Source organism: Geotrypetes seraphini, chromosome 3 (assembly GCF_902459505.1).
Source record: "Geotrypetes seraphini chromosome 3, aGeoSer1.1, whole genome shotgun sequence".
Classification (NCBI taxonomy): Eukaryota; Metazoa; Chordata; class Amphibia; order Gymnophiona; family Dermophiidae; genus Geotrypetes; species Geotrypetes seraphini.
In genome coordinates this window covers 286502863-286524106 of record NC_047086.1, presented here as the reverse complement: position 1 = coordinate 286524106, position 21244 = coordinate 286502863, and the positions used below count along the sequence as shown (strand labels likewise).

At 43.8% G+C, this 21244-nt stretch overlaps 1 protein-coding gene across 5 annotated transcripts in view; it reads right to left on the bottom strand.

Moving 5' to 3' along the window:
• Positions 1-21244, bottom strand: part of SMYD3 (SET and MYND domain containing 3) — an 876287-nt gene that overhangs the window by 85750 nt on the left and 769293 nt on the right. For all 5 annotated transcript variants that reach the window (XM_033938605.1, XM_033938609.1, XM_033938607.1 and 2 more), the window contains one exon: positions 9929-10016. In XM_033938605.1, the coding sequence (XP_033794496.1) occupies positions 9929-10016 (88 nt within the window). The remainder of the gene's footprint in view (positions 1-9928; positions 10017-21244) is intronic.

Here is a 21244-nt window from a genome sequence, read left to right as displayed (position 1 = left end):
CAAGCTGAAAGATAGATGTGAGGAGTGTCTTGGAAGGGTGGTGGATAGGAAAGCCTGCAAGAACAAAAGTAAACACTGCTCATATTTGGAAAGGCTAGAAGGAGCGAGGCCTTTATCCTAACTGGGAAGGGGAGGAGACAAGCTCACCAATAGGTGGGGAGTTAAGTAGAATGGAGTGATTAAGAGACTAAGGACCTATAAAGAGGTCCCTAGAATGAAAGCAGACAGAAAGAGAAATGGAGGAGAAGAAGATCTACAGACTGCAGATGAAGGACAGTCTGATCCTGAAAGCCTGGGAGTTGATCCAAGGAGGGAATAACAAAGACAAGATACTTACCTTTACTACCTTCAAATTTTTTCTTTGAACTAGAAAGAACAGCTGGGGTAGAGAATACAACAGTAAAGTCACAGGGAGTGGTTGTTCTATACGGGGAGTTGTGGCTGCTGGGCTGAAAATTTAACTGCTTGACCCAGAAGGAGTCAGTCTAGTTTTTTAGATTATTTTAAGGGAAGCTGGCAAGAGAAAACCCCCCAATGATGTGCCACTGTTTCCTGGAAAATGCCAAATTGCCTAAGAGGCAGAGTCTATGAAAAACTAATTTACATAACCCAGAAATTAAGCATGATCTTAGCTTGTGCACCTTTACCAGGAGTATTAGCTATATAGAGTAACAAAGATGGTGTCTGTTCTCCAAGGAGGAGCTGTATTTCTTTGGGGTAGAAGCCATTTGAGCGGTAGAAAAGGACCTGGCCTACAATTCTGGCCACTTTTTTGGAAGTCTTTCTGTTTTGAAAATGAGCCAAAACCTTTATTTGGCAGCTTGACCTCCAAGAAGTACCATTTTGAAGCCAGGCCTGGAAAAAACAGTAGCAACTGGGATCACTCCTGTTCACCACTACAGAAGAGATAAGGAGTGGCCTAGTAGTAGAGCTGCTGCCTCTGCACCCAGAGGTTGTGGGACTGAATCCCAGGGCTGCTCCTTGTGATCCTGGGCAAGTCACATTAATCCTCTACTGCCCCAGGTACAAAATAAGTATCTGCATATATGTAAACTGCTTTGAGTGTGGTTGTATAACTACAAAAAGACAGTATACAGGTCCCAATCCCTTTCCCTAGATCTCCAGAAAATCCCCAAGTGAGGTCCAGAAGACTCAGGGAGTGTAAAAGTCTAGAAGTTCTTTACTTGCGTTGAAGAGAGCAGAGATTAGGGGTAGAAGGAGAGTTTAGGGGTCCTCTAGCTGTGCTATGGACGTATCCAGAGAACCTGAGGGGCTTTATTTGTATCTGAGAGGTGGGGGTGGGATTATGATCCTCACCATCTGCCCCTGAAGAGAAGTGGGCCGAATGTAGGACTTGCTATATCATTGCTACAGTCAGGAACCATGATACTTCTGGTCACAACAATACATAATTTCAGGTATCAGGACTTTTTAAAGTATATAATCACTGCTCTCACTGAATATGATAGGAAAATGTATGTGCACTTCTGAACATCTTTAAAGATGTTTAACAAAAGGCGTGGAGGGGCATAATCAAAACATATGTCTAAGTCCGATTTGGGTGTATGGTGCTAGATGCCCAAAGTTGACAGTGGGAAAATGCCCATTTTCAAAAAATACATCTAGAATATTTTTTTTCTCAAAAATCATCTATCTGAACGTCCAGGCTATTGTTCGTCCAGACTGCCAGACCGTCTATCTTTATACTACATTTTCAACCAAAATTTCATCCAAGGCCCAAACGCCCAGAACAAGAGCATCTGAACATGGGAGGATCCAATTTTGTAATGGACTAGCCACCCAGACATGGCAACAGAGTAGTGGGGCCCCTTAGAGGGCACTGCTGTGAACTTTACAAAAAGATGCCAGATAAATATCTCACCAGAACTCCCTTATAGGTTATGTTGAGCCCCCCAAAACACCTCCAAAAAACACTATACCCACCTGTCTACCGCAATAGCCCTTCTGGCTGCAGGTGCCACCTATATGGCAGTAGAGTAGGGTTTTGGGGGTTTTTGTGGATGCACATGTTCCACCATAAATGTAGTAGTTAGAGTGGCTTATGGGCCTGGGTCCTCCTCTCTATGGTTCACTAGCCCATATTTAAGACACCTTTGTGCAGCTCTACTAGGCTTTCCTAAACCAGGTGCTGATGTTCTGGAGACAAAACTAAACTAAAACTTAGTTTTATAGACCGAGTCATCAACCAAGAGGAGCTCGACTCGGTTTACAATAATGTAAAACATAATACATAAATTTGACAAGAAAAAGTAGACTGAAATAGTTAATTTCCAAAATGTTTAGCAAACAAAAAAGTTTTCAGAACTTTCCGGAATAAAGCAAAAGAACCTAAACTTCTTAATGTAAGCGGTAAAGCATTCCAGAATTCAGTTAATTTAAAAGCAAAAGAATAGCTAAATCTCTTAAAGGTTCTGTTTTTTTTTTTTTTAATATTTAGGTTTTTATTGAAAATACTTTGTATATTACAAATGACAGCCATTATACAGTATACAATATCAACTGCTCCCCATCAACCGGATAGGAGCAAATAATACAAACATTTGAACCACGCTTTTTAACTAACAACTTAATCCTGCCCCCTGTAATAATCTCAAGACACATTCCATTATTCTCATTCAAGCCCAATTTTCTCCCCATAACTCCAATTCCCCTTCCACAGTTTCCCCCGTATCCCCCCCCCCCTCCCGGTCCCCATACTTCTGGCAGACAACAAAATATGCAAATTCGAGAGATCTCCTAGAGAGCCCGCAATATTTCTTCCAATTTATTCCACGTACTTAAGTACGGTATGTATATATGTCTCCTCTTGGCCAGTGCTATTTCCATCTTACCAATTGATAACAATCGATTTACCCATGCAGTCTGTGATGGAGCTGCAACGTTTTTCCAATGGTTGGCAATAAGACATTTCGCTGCCGCCAAGCCCCATCTCAAAATTTTTGTTTGCCATGGTCTTTCCCTATTATTATGTAGCCCCAAGAGACAGCTCTGAGGGGATACCCCCACACATTCACCCAGACATCCAGATAGTGTGTTAGTCACTGATAACCAAAATGGTTGAATGATCCCACATTCCCACCAAGTATGCATAAAGGTCCCCTCATGCAGACCACATCTCCAACAGAGTGCAGATGTGCCAGGGAACATTCTATGCAGTCGATCTGGAGTGTAGTACCATCGTGTTAAAACTTTATAAGCATTCTCCTGTAGTAGTGCGCAGGAAGAGGCTTTATAGGTTTCCCTACAAATTGTATCCCAATCTTTAATAGACATTCGTATGTCTAAATCCCTCTCCCATTGTTTTCGGTACAGGAAAGTGGTTTGTGAGCAGCCCCTCCTATACTGATATATCACGGATAATGGTTTCGGAACTTTCTGTAGTAATAACCATAGATTTTCTATCGGTTCTTTATCTAAGTGGAGTCCAGATCCCCAACCCTGCGCCACCATAAAGTGTCTTATTTGCAAGTATGCATAATAGTCATCCTCTGTAATATCATATTTTTGCTGGATAGTGGTAAATGACATGATCCCATCCTCCCCCAGTAGATCTCTAAATTTTCTGATCCCTTTTTGAGACCACCGATGAAAGGCTCGATTGTCTCGGCCTGCTGGAAATAATGATTCAGTACTTATATTTGCCATAGAAGAGACCCTGGCCCCTCCACCCATCTGTTTACGCATTTGGTTCCATAAGCGCGCCAAATGCTGCACAAAGGGGTTTGATATGCTCTGGACCCATCTACTCTGCGACCCAGAGGACCACTGCTTGTTTTTCAGAGGTTCCTCAGCGCTATATACCTGTTCCAATTGTATCCCACTTTTATATTCCCCTATTTCCCAGTCTAGCACTAGTTTCAACTGTGCCGCCTGATAATACCACAACAAGTTGGGTAATCCCCTCCCACCTACCTCCCTGGGTGCCCACAACAAGGATTGTGAGAGTCGTGGTGATTTACGTTGCCAAACAAAACTGCGTATTTCCTTTCCCAGTCTCTTTAACTCTCCCAAAGGGACCGCCAGAGGCAAAGTCTGAAATAGGAATAACAGCCTGGGTAATACATTCATTTTAATGATCGCTATCCTGCCCCACCAGGACACCCAAAGACTGTGCCACCTTTGTAAATCAGTTCTAATTTTGCGGTAGATTGGCAAGTAATTCTTTTCATAAAGTTTTTGGAGATCCGAAGGGATATAGATCCCCAGGTACCTAATTCCTTTCTCAGCCCATTTAAAGGGGAATACATCTCGTATTGCTTTTACCTCGCTCTGTGTCAGAGTCAGGTTCAAAATTTCAGTTTTCTCCAGATTTACTTTGAATCCTGAAAGCTTCCCATAATTATCGAATGTCGTTAAGAGATGGGGTATGGATATCTCAGGTTTTCCCACATACAAGAGGATATCATCTGCAAACATCGCTATTCTGTGCTCAACTTCCCCAATAACGATCCCTACCAAGGAAGTGTGACGTCTTATGGCCAACGCCAGGGGTTCAAGCGATACCGCAAACAGTAGTGGGGAGAGCGGACATCCCTGTCGAGTTCCCCTAAGGATAGGAAAAAAGTCCGTGTACGATTGGTTTATCCGTAAACAGGCCCTAGGTGCAGCATAGAGGGCCCGAACCCACTTTCCAAACATGCCTCCCAGTCCCATCCTATCCATCACATCACAAAGAAACCCCCAAATAACCCTATCAAATGCTTTCTCAGCATCCACTGATATCAAAACTGCTTTATCTTGGCCCCTGCCTGCTTCCCATAATATGTTTAAAGTTCTTCTAATATTATCGCTCACCTGTCTCCTCTGGATAAATCCTGCCTGATCTTGATGTATCAGCGTTGGTAATACCTTTCCCAACCTTTGTGCTAGAACCTTAGCCAGAATCTTTGCATCTTGATTCAATAGTGATATGGGTCTATATGATCCACATAGCAAAGGATCTCGCCCTGGCTTGGGTAACACAACCACCCCTGCCTCTCCCATTGTAGATGGTAACCCACCTCCCTCAGATAGTCCATTAGCCACTCTTACCAAAAGGGGTCCCAGTTGTTTCGAGAATTGTTTATAATATCGACTAGTGTACCCGTCTAATCCCGGTGATTTTCCATTCTTCAACCCGTCTATCACCCCTGTGATCTCAGTAAGTTGAATCGGTTCCCTTAAATAATTCTTATCCTCGTCTGATAATTCGGGTAGCTGTAATGAGTCCAGAAAGACAGTCTGTTTTTCCTTGTCCCAGTTCTCCGGTTGTCCGTATAGCCCTGTATAGAAAGCTAGGAATTCTTTTTGTATCGCTGAGTCCGTTACCCGTACCTCCCCACCTACTCCTTTCTTAATTCTCGTTATGGTGCTCCGATTTTGTTTAATCTGTATATACCTAGCCAGTTGCGCGCTAGCTTTGTTACTATGTTCATAGATATTTAATTGAAATCTTTCGCGCGCTCGTTCCGTTTCTTCTACTTGAAATTGATACAAGTCATCCCTGATTCTTTGCAATTTGGCCAATACGTGGGGTTCCCCCTTACTCTGATGTTGCAATTCCAATTCGGTTAACTGAGTCCTTAAATTTAGGAAGGCTCGGGCTCTCTGCTTTTTAAACCTAGCCCCCCATTTAATAAATTCTCCCCTAACTACCGCTTTAAGCGCATCCCAAAGTATAGCATCAGATACTGCCCCCGTATCATTCAGTATTAAGTATTCATCAATCACAGATTCCACAGCTGATATCACTAGAGGGGAACTCAACAGGGATTCATTAAGCTTCCAATATCTACCTCCCCCCGTATCTACCATATCTTCACATTGTAGCCACACTGGCGCATGGTCTGATACATGCATCGGTTCTATCTCCGCTGTCCGCAGTCCCCCTGCCTGGTTCCTATGTATCCATACCCCATCCAATCTCGTATAGACATTCTGTGCATGAGAATAAAATGTATAGGATCTCTGGGTCCCATGCAATAATCGCCAGCCATCTATGAGGCCAAGAGATCCCATTAATGCCCGAAGTGCTGCAGCCGGCTTTTGAAGTGATCTACGCCCTCCCCCAGAATGGTCTACCCCCGGTTCTGGAGGGATATTAAAGTCTCCCCCTAGATATATCGCTCCCTTTACAAATCTTCCCAGTTTTCCTCTCAATTTGTGATAATAGGCCTCTTGGCCCGCATTAGGCCCATAAACATTGATAATGGTCAGAGGTCGGCCCTGAAGAACCCCTTGAATTGCCAAACACCTGCCCTCTTCATCCCGATATTCCTTTTCCACCTGCAGGCCTAGGCCCTTTCTCACCATGATTGCCAAGCCCCCCGCCCTTTTTGATCCTCCCTCACCCTGATGGGTCCAGAGCATATCAAACTTTGGCCGCTGGATCAAGGATACATCCCGTGGTCTCAAGTGCGTCTCTTGGAGAAGACAAATATCCCACTTCATCCTATAGAGTTCCCGGAAAACTATGCTTCTTTTACCCGGGCTATTAAGCCCATTTACATTCCATGATCCTATGATCAGCCCCGGGTCCTTCCCCAGGGACCTCCCAGCCTTCATATTCCCCCGTCCGCCAGAATCCATACCCCCATCTTTACCCCTCCCCCCACCCCCCCTCCAGTTAGCTGATTCACCCATTTTCGAATCTGCCATATTGAGAAGTGAGTCATACCAATAAGGCCCATTAATACCCCTCTTTCTATGCTTAACCCCAGCACGCACACTGTCATACTCACATTCATCCGCAGAAAAACCATACGCTCGTTAAGTACCTCAGTCACATCCATATATATAGATAATCATGAATATCAGCATGGTACCACTGCCCACAGCAGTTTAACAGCTGTGACCGCCATTACTTTTCCATCAGTGTTTATCCAATGGGACAGTAGGGAGCACAGAGTAGGACAGTAAGGAGCACAGAGGCAATTTTTAACATGGATGCCCCATGCTCCCCCTGTCCACTGAATACCAAGTGTAAATGTCTAAGTAACGGTCCAAACTCCGCCTCAGGTAGCTGATGTCGAGGGTCGGACTTCTTCAGCAGTGCTTAGGGAATCACCTTCCCCCGTCTCCAGTAGCGAGTCCTTTCGATTTCCCTCCGAAAAATCAGACGGTCGCCTGCATCCAAATTCTTTCAGTGCTATCCATGCATCCGTTACTGTGTCCACCTTCCTGTGTGTCCCATTTATGGTAAATTGTAATCCAAAGGGAAAAAGCCACCGATATCTGTATCCTTCAGCTCTCAGTAGTTGAGTAATTTCTCGAAAGGCTCTGCGCTTCTGTAGCGTTGCAAGGGCCAGATCTTGATACACCGCTATTTTCAACCCCTGCCATACAAAGTCAGGGCGGCGTCGCGCTGCTTGTAAGATTTTCTCTTTCAGCTGAAAATCACTGAAACAAGCTATTATATCTCTATTGCCTGGTCCCCTCATTTGTCCCAAACTTCTATGCACTCTCTGCAGTTCAATCATGGGTGTTTCCCTGGTTCCCTCGTCTGCAAGTAGTGTTTTGCAGTAATCAGTTACCACTTCCCTTGCATCTTTATATCTCTCCAAGTCTGGAACCCCCTTGAAGCGCAGATTATTCCTCCTGGAACGATTTTCCAGGTCTTCCACCTGTTTCTTTAAGTCCTCTAATTGTGCTACCGCTGAATCTACTGCTGTTGTATTTTCCTCCACCGATGTCTCCACGTGGCTTAGCGTCCCCTCTGCCACAAGAAGTCTGCTGTTTAGTTCGCCCACCTCTGCCCGTAGCTCCCCCAGCGCTGCTTTGACATCCGTCCGCAACCCCACCATTTCTGCCTTCAGATCTCTGAACCATAATTCGATTTTCCCCTCTATAAGTTGTTCCGTGTCCGAGGTATTATTGTGGGGATTTTCAGGCAGTGAAGTTGCTTTCGGTTCCGCCATTTTGGGAGACGCCTTCGGGGAGCTGGGAGCGTGCGATCGGGTTTTTACCGTCTTAGCGCTTGTAAATTGGAATTTCTCCAATCTCCTCCGACTCGCCATATAATCCGCGATCCTGATTTTCAGCGGGTGTCGCGCCCTGCGTCCCGGGAAGCAGTTTATTAATCTGAAACCGCGAGCCCCATCAGAGCTCCGAAATTAAGCGGCCATCTACCGGGGTGACGTCACTTCCTCCCAGGTTCTGTTTTTTTACCACTGAGAGAGGGAAATATAAGTTTTAATTTTTGAGAACTTCTGGCAAGATGAGATCTATGAACATTCCAGTCTAAAGGAATCAAAGTGGCAAAAATGCCAAATAGGATCTTAAATGCAATACAAATGCACTTAAATTGAATTCTGAGATACATTGGAAGCCAATGTAATTCCTTGAGCAAAGGGGTTATGTGATCAAATTTACTCTTACCAAAGATAAGTTTAGCTGCAGTGTTTGGTATTAATTGAAGTCTCTGCAGACTGACCTTTGAAAGACCCAAAAACACTGAATTGCAGAAATCCAGCCTTGACAAAATGATTGATTGAACAAATACAGAGAATTGTTGTTGGTGAAAAAGTGCTCTCACTCTTCTCAGAGCAAGGAGGCTGAAAAAAACACTTTTTAATAAGCGAGTTTAGTTGGTCCTTAAATAAGTGAAGAATCGATAACAATACCTAGTATTAACGAGGAAAACTCCATTTTCAAAGATTCTCCTGAGTCTAAGATCACAGCAGAAGGGAGAGAATCTAACTTTGGGCCAAGCCATAAAAGCTTAGTCTTTGCAGCATTTAATTTCATCTGGACCATTGTCGCCCAGGACTGAAGTTTAGTAATACAATGGTTCATATTGGGTATCAAATTATTGAGATGTGGATCAAACTCAAGTAATATGAAGATATCATCAAGTCCTCTAAATTTTCTTCACACTTCTACCTCTAACCCTCTGTTGTAGTTCCTTCTTATTTCTCCTACTGTAAACCGCGTCGAGCTCTACGAACGTGGAGATGATGCGGTATACAAACCTAAGGATTAGATTAGATTAGATTAGATCATCAGCATATGTTAGTAAAGTTTCTCAGGTATTCAAATTGTAATGTTTCAATGAACTCATGTAGATGTTAAATAAGATTGGAGACAATGGAGAGCCCTGGGGGACACCACAGAGGGTTCTTCACAATTTTGAATTGGAGCCTTTCATATTGACTGAATAAGAGCGAGAAGATAGAAATTTGGCAAACCAGTCTAGACCAATTTGAACAAGGCCGATTTCTGAAAAGGATAAGAGGGAAAAGGATCAAGAATAAATTTACACCTCATCAATTCTGCATAACATTTTGAGACTTGAGACTCAGATACTGACAAGTATGTACTTTTTTATTCTGATCTTTGTGGGGATGTGAGAGGATCAATGAACACTAGAGGAGTATGTGAGGGTCTTTACTTTGTCTCTGCAGTGGTTATCCGGTCACTTTGGATACCTTTTTGGCATTTATACCTGTTTTTACATCATCTAACTCACAACGATTAAGTTTTATCCAGGATGTCTAGTAAAACATTCGATTATCCCTGCAGGATGGCTAAGTCTAGGTCGGCCCCCATCCCACCCACATACTGCCCTAACCACTCCTTTCAGCTCTGAGTGCACAGTAGCATTCAGAGGCATAAAAAGTCCTATGGCACGTCCAGAAAGTTGGTTTGATTATCAGCACTTGGACAATCTGTCTTTTAGGTCATCCAAGTGCTAACTTGGGTGAATTTTTAGACGTGTCTAAGTTTTGATTATGAGCCCTTTGTGTTCAGGAGAGACTTTTGTAAAGTTCAGGGGAATTGTGCACATCTTGACCTGGACCATCTCAATTCTTCTATAAACACCCTATGCAAAAAGGGCCTTTAAGTGCTATTTCTATAGACCAATGGTATAATTACTAAAACAAATGTTAGTTAATTCACTAAACCATCAAATCTTGGCTATAAAGGATACTTTGCTGGGCTTGTAGCTCATCCATCTTTGGAATGGACTCTTTAACTTCTTTGCAAGCTACCATGTCACCAGCAAGCATGTCAGCATCCTGCATAGGCAGTAAAAACAGAATAAAGACAAGGGAGAAGAATAAGAATTACTTTTAAGAAGAATTATTAAATGTACAGAAACACTATCAATATTTTCAAGTTTTATTTTGATTATGTAGAGGCAATATTCAAAACAAAAACCATTTGAAGCAGTCCCTTTGGACTCAAACCTATATAGAGAGGAAAGTTCCAAATAACTTTCTTTCTAAGAAGCCTCAGAAAAGAGGACATTTCTTTAGGTACAGAGTACATCAAAATTTTGCTCTGCACTTTGATGATTTAAAGATTGGAGATAAAGAGAAATTGCAGATTTATTGGTAAAGACGGTTTGAATATTAAAAAGCAAACTTTATTAACTAGTTTTCATAATTCTTTCCCATAGTTTTAAAACCTAACTTTCTGCCAGAGCTAGAAATGTATTTGTTATAACCTGCATGATTGTTTTAGAGGAGAGAAGAGTAAAGGATACAAATTATCCCTGTCAAATTCTAAGCAGCCTGTAGATGCAAGTAAAAACACAGTTTGAAGTGAATGAATACAAATGCTAGAAGCCTAAAAAATAATATAGGAGAGGTGGAGGTGCATAATAATAAAAAAAGTCTAAGTCCTCTTTTGGACTAGGCCCTAAACACTGAAAGTAAAAGCAGGGAAAATGTCCATTCTCAAAAAAATGTCCAAAGGAGGTTTTGTTTGATAATGGCCTGCCTCTACGTTCAGCTGTTTAAATGCCCAGACCACCACAATGTCTATACTTACCACATATAATTAATGAAAAAAAAGTCCCAAATGCCCAACACAAAAGCTTTTAGGCAAAGGGGGAGCCAGTCCTTCACCTAAAAGCTGGATTCTGTAACTGGTATCTGCCAAAAAGAACACTGGTTACAGATTCCAACCCCCCCAGCAACAATTGCGGCAGGAGAGATGGCTCATCTCCCCTGCTGCAATCCACCCCCCTCCCCGACCGGGGCAGGAGGGAGCCCAAGCCTTCCTGCCCCGGAGAACGACACCCTCCCTGACACAATCGGGGCAGGAAGGAGGCCAAGCCCTCCTGCTCCAGAGACCGGCACCCTCCCTGACATGATCAGGGCAGGAGAGAGGCCATGCCCTCCTGCCCTGGAGACCCCCCTACCCCCCATCCCCAGTAAAATACAGGCAGGTTGGATCCCAGGCCCTCCTGCCACAACACAGCCCCCCCACATCCAGCCCCCCTGAAACCCCGATTGGCCCCCCTGAATACCACCCCAGCCACTGACTCGCGAGACCACCCGTTGACCCCGCGACCCCCCCAATCCCCGTACCTTAAGAAAGTTGGCTGGATGAATGAGTCCCAAGCCCGTTCATCCGGCAGGCCCGCCATCCTCAGAATGGCAGACCTTAGGGCCTGATTGGCCCAGGTGCCTCAAGCCCCACCCACATGGGCCCAACCCAGTCCAGGGGTGTTGGGGGGGCCGATCGGGAGTTTGGGGGGCCGGATGTGGGGGGCTGCATTGGAGAAGGAGGGCCTGGGATCCCTCCTGCCCATATTTTAATGAGGGTGGGGGTTAGGGGGTTGCCGGGCAGGAGGGCTTGGGCTTCTTCCTGCCCTGATTGTGTCGTGGAGGGTGACGGTCTCTGGGGCAGGAGGGCTTGGCCTCCCTTCTGCCCTGATCATGTCAGGGAGGGTGCTGGTCTCTGGGGCAGGTAGGCTTGGGCTCCCTCCTGCCACGATCGTGTCGGGGAGTGTGGCAGTTGTTCGGCCAGGAGGGCTTGGGCTCTCTCCTGCCCTGGTCATGTCGGGGGTGGATGGCTCATCTCTCCTGCTACGATAGTGATCGCCCCCCAACCGCAACACTTCGGGGTCAGGATCAAGGCAGAGCATCTCCCCTGCCGCGTTCCTCACCCCAAAGTGCCGTAGTTCAGCTGGGATGGGCGATCGCTATCATGGCAGGAGAGATGAGCCATCTCTCCTGCCACGATCATTGTTTGGGGGGGTAGGCATGTTGCCGGGTCAGCTGAGCTGATCGCGGCAGCCACCATCAGCTCAGCGGCCCCTTTTTCGGCACTTATACCTGTTTTAACTTTGCTATTTTTGTTTGCGTTTTTGTTTTCTGTCCCTGCTGGATGGGTTTGGGAGATGGGTTCCAGTGAATATATAGAGCAGGGGTGCCCACACTTTTTGGGCTTGCGAGCTACTTTTAAAATGACCAAGTCAAAATGATCTACCAACAATAAAATTTAAAAAAAAAACACAACGCACACTGTACGCATACAATTGTTAATTATCATTCCTATTCTGGGGTTTTTTCAAAGAGGTCAAAGGAGATGACTCTATGCACTGTCACCTCAGTAACAACCATACAAAAATAGACAAATACCCACCCCCTCCCTTTTTACTAAACCACGATAGCAGTTTTTAGCGCAGGGAGCTGCGCTGAATGCCCAGCGCTGCTCTCGACGCTCATAGGCTCCCTGCGCTAAAAACCTCTATTGCGGTTTAGTAAAAGGGGACCATATTGTAAAATATAGAGAGCAGATATAAATTCAGACACATTTTGATCACTAAATTTAAAATAAAATAATTTTTTCTACCTTGTCTGGTGATTTCATGAGTCTCTGGTTGCACTTTCTTCTTCTGACTGTGCATCCAATCTTTCTTCCCTTCTTTTAGCCTGTATGCTTCCTCTCTTCCTGACTTCATTCCCCCCCCCCCAATGTTTTCTTCTTCTCTCCTTGCCCTCTCTTTCTTTCTCTCTTCATGCCCCCATTCTTTTTTTCTGTTTCTCTTCTTTCCTTCTGTCTCCCTGCCTGCCCTCTTTCTCCCTCCCTGCTCACCCACAAGCCACTGCTTCTGCCGCTGCCATCGGATAACAGGCCCCCAAAGCCGCCCGCCGCCGGCCAAGCTCTCTTTGCTTCGGGCCCACCAGCATTCCTCTCCCCGACGTCAATTTTGCCGTCGGAGAGGAAGTTCCGCTGGCCAGAACTTCCTCTCCGACGGCACAATTGAGGTCGGGAAGAGGAAGGCTGATCGGCCCAAGATCGACATTTTGGGAAAAATGCTGCCGGGTCCTGCCTTTGAGGAAACAGAAGTAGGCAGGACTTGGCAGCAAGAAGAGCAAATCGCAAGCTTCACTGACCTGTCTCCCGCTTTAGCCCGCGAACAGGGCTCTAACATGTGCGTGCCGGCTTCCCTTCTTACCCCCTCCCCCTCCCCGGACATAACTTCCGGTTTCAGAGGGAAGCGAAGGGAAGCCGGTACAAGCACATGTTAGCCCCCGGAGCATAAGTTCTCTAAGCCTTTTTTGTGTTTTTTTTTAAATGTTGAGCAGCGGAGGCAGCAGCAGAATTCAGGAGCGGGCCAGTCAGGAGGGGAAAAAAGAGAAGGGAAGAAGGGAACCCGTTCTGCGATCGACTGGGGTCGCCTGAGTGAGCGACCTGTCGATCGCGATCGACGCGTTGGGCACCCCTGATATAGAGTATGTAGTGGTTAATTATTCAGTGATTTATTGTACTCTCTCCTATAAATTTTGGTGATTTCAACTACCTCCATATATTTATGGTTTATTAAAATGAGATATCCTGCCAAAGCTTACAACAGTTCTCAGAAGAGGCTAACAAAACAAATACATAAAAAGGAAAGGAACTCCATAATATACAGGAAAGACCAATTCAATTATTCAAAAAGGAAAGAGAGAAAACAATGATGTGCCTGTATGCCTCCGTTCAGACCTACAATATGCAGAAATATTTATGTGCCTTGTTAATAAATATGATCATTTTGAGGAATAGCGGAACCAAAAGCAAGCTGAAAAAAGAAAGTTTTTAGAAGAGTCTTAAAAACTATAAAATTCAATTCAAGATGTACAGCATATAGTTTTGAAGTTTGTTCCAAAAACTGGGTGCTAAATAAAAGAAAGCTTTGCGTATAGTAGAGTCTCAGTCAATTTTATTACTGTATATACTCAAATATAAACTGAACCGAATATAAACCGAGGTAACCTTTTCTCCCTAAAAAGGAGGAAAAAAGGTTCAAGTGCAGTGCCCTGTCCTGCCAAACTCTGCACCCAGCCCCCCTCCCTCCCTCTCTGCCCATCTCTGAACCCAGCCCCTATCTCTCCCTGCCAGGTTCTGTACCTTGACCTCCCTCCCTCCCGATGCCTCGCAGGCCTCCACTGGGCCTGCCGTAAGTCCTGGTAGTCCAGCAGTAGGCCGGGACAGGAGGGAACCCTCTCACCTCCTGTCCCGGCTGACTCTAAGAACTTTTACCTCTCTCCCGCCTCCCCGTGTACCTTTTGAATCCCTGGTGGTCCAGCAGTGAACCAGGGCAGGAGCGACCTTTCTTTGCTCCTGCCTGTGCAGAGCTGCTAGCTGATTGGCTGCCACGAGGTCTCACAGACTGTGGACAAATTTTGCATGTAGGCACCTAAAGTGGACTTAGGTATACCCTATATATGCCAAGGCTTCTTGGCCTAAATACTGACTCCTAAGGTTCAGGCCCCTACTGGTGTCTAAGTCTACTTTACGCACCACTAGACGTGCTTCTATAAATTACACCTGTTAAGATTGATAGATACCTATGATTTAGGCACCATTTATGGTAAAACAATTTTTATTGGAACAGACGAAAATCACAGGTACTGAAATTCAGCCAAACAAGCAGTGCTCCAAATAAACAATTGTATGAAAAACAACCCCCCCCCCCCAATTAGGCACCATTTATAAAATAGGGCCCAAAGTGTAGGGTTCCCCCCACCCCTTCCCTAAACTTCTAAACCGTCTCATGTACCTAACACCAAACATAAAGATCTTATATCACTCTCAAAGCATATTCCAGTCTATGGAATTTCCAAATTTAGTGGAAAACCTGCTAAGTTCACTCAGTCTGCTAAGTTACATGAGGAGATCAGGTACCTCATGGCACCCCAGGAACCATTAAGATAGCCTGGTGTTTCCTATAATTAAATGAGTGCTTTCCCAATTGGGTCCAGAGATCAAAAATATTCATATTGTTTGGATTTGCATCTGGAAGACATGAACAGATGTGCCTACTAATGCCAAAGACTTTTGATGTAGATGGCCTTTCACTTGACAAATTTCAGATGGTTTTAATTAAAAGGAAAGTTTAGTTGGAAAAGCAATCTGCTTTCCTGTACTTCCTGACTTCCAGTCCCATGTGCTAGAAATATGTCAATATTTTCAGTATGTACTGAACACTTTGCAGTGTGCTAGACTTCCCAATGAATTGATGATGTGCAGTTCACAAAAAAAAGACTGGTTGAAGCACCAGGAAACAAGCAATTACTATGTTATAGATGGGAAGTAACAGAGTAAGACGTGGCCTGACATATGATTTCTCTTGGAAGCGCTGGATTGAGCCACTAGATAAGGCAGTATATTGGGATCTTTCTCAAGCAATAGTTTACCAACATACAATTTTTTTGAAAACCATTTTGTATCCATCGATAATAGAAACACTCTTCATTTAATGAAAATAATAATTTAAATAAACCAGCTACTTATAATCTAAAGGGCAATTGGAACAGTTGAAAATGATGAAATAATGAGCAAAAAAAGTTAATTAACCTTTACCATTGCAATAAATTGAACTGACTGGGGATTGCACCATAAAGTTCCAGAATGGCGCAGCAGTTCCTTGGGTAACGAGCCGTCTACAAAGCCAATGTGCTGTAAGCATGTTATTAAAAATTAATATCATTTAAGAGATTTACTTTTCTATATTAATTGCTAGAGATTTTGATAACCAGAAAAGGAGGTAATGAATAGCTACAGCAAATCTTTTTTTTTTAAATTCTTTATTCATTTCTTAATCTTACAACAAATGTACAAATAATAAAACATTTAAAATTAAATACATCACTTGAATTTCTTTCTAGTATAACATCAAATAAATAAATTTATTCCCTCCCCACCCACCCTTTTCTTTAGCAATTAATCAAAAATATACAAAAATAAATATTCTTTTCTATTGATTAAACCTACAGTAAAATTTTAATTCACCCTCCTCCCCCCATTTGCAAATATACTTTCAATAGAAAATGGTATCTACTCATTACAGTAAGTTGTCAATGGCCCCCAGATCTTTTTAAATTTATTATAATATCCTTTTTGAGTAGCAATTATGCTTTCCATTTTATAATCTATTTTTAACTTGACAATTTCTTCTTGCTCCACTGGAAACCAAGCTCAGTTACAATTGGCCTTTGTGCATTATCCCCCCAGATTCTGTATATGGTGGCTAAAGGCGCACTTGCAACTTAATTGTTTAACAAGCCAATCAATGCCAATAATTGGCCACTAACTATAGTCTTAGAATCAGATATTCCATTAACATATGAAGCAATAATCTGTGGTACTATTTTACATATTAAACCTCCCCTTGATAAATTTAAAAACCGTCTTTTCTTGATTTTAACTGGAAAAGCCATGATAGGTTAAATTATACATTTTGGTGAACAAATGTATGTAATACATATAGATATGAGAGAATGAATGCAGAATGTTTAGGGTTTAGTGTTTTATTTAACAAAATATGGAGTCCATTGGCTTTATTTGCTGATTCACATTAAAAGATAATATGTTCCCTTCTGAAGTTTTTTCATTACACATCTGGGATGGGTTGGGGGGGGGGGGTAGGGTAGGGAAAGGTAATGAAAATATAGATATTAATTCTTCATACTAAAGATATTTAATATTGTCAATATTAATAATTGAAGAAAAGGGGTTGGGTATAGCTATGATTCTATAATATTATTGTTTGAGATACTGTATTCTTTGTTATATTTTGTTATTTTCAATCTAAATGTACTACACTATTGTAACTAAATAAAATAATAAAAATGTTTAAAAAAAAATCCCACTAGTTGACACTAATTAGAATTTACATTCACAACTTTCTAAGCAAACTCTATAAAGCGGGCCAAGAGCATTCCTAAAAAATTACATGTGCTGTTATAGAATGCGCCCAGTCCATGAACAATTTAGGTGCAGGCATTTACACCAGGTTTTAGATGGTATAAATGGTCGCAACTAAATTTTAGAAAGTCTAGGAAGAGCAGAGAAAGCCAGGTCTTCAAACCAAACTAAATTTAATGGCATCCATATACAGTATATTGGGAGAAACCAACACTCGCTGGGGAAGTGAATACTCTATAATAAAACCCTAAGGGCGCATGCGCACTTAGGGTTTCGTGATCCCTGCCATCATGATGTGTGCGTCCATGGCCACATTCCAATTGTGGCACGTGGGGCAGCTTGTGGCGTGTGTCCCACCTTGGGGCATGTGCAGTGAATTCAGCGGTTTGACTCAGTAACGGCAGGAGGGTGTCGTGTGGGTACGAAGTGGAAGGGGAGAGGGGGATGCTTTGGGGGGGAGAGGTGTGCTGGGGGCAGACAACAATCATGCTTTGCTCTGGGAGGGGGGAAACAGAAGGGGGCCACGGAGCAGGCAGGCATGGCACAACAGAGAAATACAGGCAGGGGGCCAGGGGGAGAGGGAAAGGTTGCTGCTGGACAGGTGGGGAGGTAAAAGGAAAGGAGAAGGCCTACTGCTAGACAGGGGGAGAGGGAAGAGGTGCTGCTGGACAGGGGGGGAAGAAAAACAAAGGGAGAAGGGCTGCTGCTGGACAGGGGGAGTAGTGAAGGGGTGCTGATGGACAGGGGGGAGGTAAAACGAAGAGAGAAGGGCTGCTGCTGGACAGGGGGAGCAGGGAAGGGGTCCTGCTATACATGGGGCAGGTAAAACGAAGGGAGAAAGGCTGCTCCTGGACAGGGGGAGCAGGGAAGGGGTGCTGCTGGACATGGGGGAGGTAAAAGGAAGAGAGAAGGGCTGCTGCTGGACAGGGGGAACAGGCAAGGGGTGGTGGTGGACAGCTGAGGAAAGAGAGAGACAGAAAGAAAGAAAGACAGACAGACAGAAAGTGGCCAAGGAGAGAGAAAAAGAAAGAAAGAAAGACAGACAGACACATCTATTCTAGCACCCGTTAATGTAACGGGCTTAAAGACTAGTTATTAAATAATCACTAAGGAAATGTTGATACAAGCTAACAAAATAAACAGTCCCTGATTGTCAAAGAGTTATATACATTGTATCATCTTCACAAGTGCTCAGAAAAAAAAGTGTTTTAAAGAGACCAGACTTTGGGCACCAGCCCCCAGCCGTCCATTTCTCTTCTTTATACAATCACAGCACTTTTTGTAATTTCATAATATTAACAAAGCATCAGCTGTTGACAAAGCATTTATCAAGATTTTTTTTTTTTTTTTAAAGAAACTTATATCATGCTGGGCAGCCGTTCTGGTTTTGATATGTTTCGCGACAAGGCTGCTTCAGAAAGCCCGACGTAGATTTTGCATGTGTTGGTCAGGCCATTTGAAAAAACAAAACAAAACACCCGATTAGGCAGGAAAAGTAAATCAAATCGATAAATCAATTCAATAGGCCAAATCAAATCTAATTTTTTTTCCCTGAACTGGGTAGCACTAGCAAGAAATGATAGAGGTATTATAATATTCTTGGTCTTATTTACCCAACCCTTTCCTAATAATTTCTAGGACCCCGTTTGATTTTTTTGGCTACTACTGCACACTGGACAGAAGATTTCAGCTTAACGTATCTAGATACCAATCAGAGAAGGTGATGAAGGTTCCAAGCAATGACATTGTTAAGTACCAACTTCCTATCTGTGTCAGGGGATATTTACTTCACCCAGGGGTTTATCCTTCACCTGAACATGAAGGCACGCATTCAGCACTCTGGGAACCCCTAACATCTGAAATTAACAGCCACCACCACTGGAATAAGAGCACAGTAACCCTGTCACGACCCATTAAGAAAAATATCAGAGGTCAGTATCTGCATGTGATATATAGTTGGATAATGCAGAAATACTACATTTATAGATACTGTAATGCTAAACAGGAGTTTTCATCGATGGGGGGAGGAGCTGTTCAGAAATACTTGAGATAGACATCCTTATGCTGAGAATGTGCAACATGAACAGCCATTTCATAAACTACTAGTCTTTAAGCCCGTTACATTAACAGGTGCTATAATAGATGTGTCTGTCTGTCCTTCTTTCTGTCTGTCTCTCTCCCTGGCCCCCTGCCTGTCTATCTCTCTCTGTTGCGCCATGCCTGCCTGTCTCTCCACGGCCCCCTTCTGTCTCCCCCTCCCCGAGCAAACCAAGATTTCTGCCTGCCTCCAAGCATACCCCTCCCCCCAAAGCAGCCCCTTTCCCTTTTCCCCTCCACTTCTCTGTGCAGTAGTAGCAGCCAGACGCCTCGCAGCACCTGCACCCTGTCCGCTTTGTCCAGGCCGGAGGACACCCTCCTGCTGTTGCTCTCGGCACCGCTCAAACCACCGCACGTGCTGCAAGCCGACGCACGCCATACGCCGCATGCAAGCCACATGCGATGCAAATCAAACACAGCCACGGAGTCAGGGATCACGACGTTGTAAGTGCGCATGCGCGCTTAGGGTTTTATTATAGAGGATGGATGGCAAAAAAGCAGGGACTAAGGATGTTTCTCTGGCAGCATTCTTAGAAAATGACCACAGAGACTTGCTTCTTGCTTTGCTAAGAATGCCCAAGTAGAGGCAAAATTCCTGCATAAGAACATCCATACTGGGTCAGACCAATAGTCCATTGAGCCCAGTCTCCTGTTTCTAACAGTGGCCAATCCAGGTCACAGCACCTGGCAGAAACCCAAATAGTAGCAACATCCCATGCTGTTCCTTGTGACCCTGGGCAAGTCACTTAATTCCCCATTGCCCAGGTACATTATGAGGGAGAAGACCCTCATGAGAATGAGGGTGAAGACCTTCATGAGACCCCCCAGGTGAGACGTGTTGCTGAATTAAACTTAAACAAGATTTATGAACAGTGGAAAAAGCATATATTTCCCCGTCAGCACAAACATGTTTTTGAGAGAATTTCATCTTTGCCCTAGAAGCTGGCAAGCATTTGCTGACTGTGACAAGTATTGGATATTCTATTCTGGGACTTTCCAAGAAATGCTTGGGTCACCAGAGAAACCAAACCACATAGCTCCAGGTCAGGATGACATGGCCAAAGTGGCATTAACCACAGGTGAAAATAGTTCACCGATCTACAATCAAGCCTAGGAGGGAGGGAGGGGGGCCCACTCTCAGGGATTATTGACCTTAGTATTAAGAATGCATTGTCAGGGAAAATAGAGAAGTCATGCTTCATTATGACTCAATGGACATTATGTATACCATCCAATCAACAAAAATGATAAGTGTGACAATCCAATAGAAACTGAGTATGTAATTAGTAACCAGGTAGCACTCTTAACACTAAGTAGCATACCTGCTGACTTAAGCTTCAGGACGAATTTTACATAACAGATGCCGGCATTCTGTATGTTACCATCTGTTGGCCTAACTGCTGTACCATATCTTATTTCATGTAAGCTGACTTCTGTTTATTACTTCTGTATATAATATATGACTTCTGTATATACTTCTGTGTATAATATATGTTTATTATAAACATATATGCTTCCTCCTCCCCATTCGCGGTTTCAGTAATCGCAATTTCACATATTCGCGATTTTTGGGGGGGAGTGGGAAAAAAGAAAAAAAAAACCATCCTTAAGTCTTCCCCCCGGCATCCCAGCCTTATCTGGTGGTCTAGCGGGCTTTCGGGGCAGGAGCGATCTTCCTACGCTCCTGACCCGTGCAGCTCGCCATTAGGAAATAGCTGTAGGGAGTTCCCATCGTAGTCTCGAGAGACTATGGGAACTCACAGCAGCCATTTCCTAATGGCTGCTGTGGAGGGGTCTCTTCAGTTAGATCAGGGATCTCAAAGTCCCTCCTTGAGGGCCGCAATCCAGTCAGGTTTTCAGGATTTCCACAATGAATATGCATTGAAAGCAGTGTATGCACATAGATCTCCTGCATATTCATTGCGGAAATCCTGAAAACCCGACTGGATTGTGGCCCTCAAGGAGGGACTTTGAGACCCCTGAGTTAGATAGAGTATGAGCCCACCAGGACAGATAGGGAAAATTGCTTGAGTACCTGAATGTAAACTACATAGACTATAAGTGGTATATAAATGCTATAAATAAATAAAATAATAGAATAATTTCCATTCTACCAATCCCAGGGCAAGCAGTGGCTTCCCCCATGTCTGTCTCAATAGCAGACACTATGGGCTTTTCCTCCAGGAGTTTGTCCAAACCTTTCTTAAAGCCAGCTATGCTA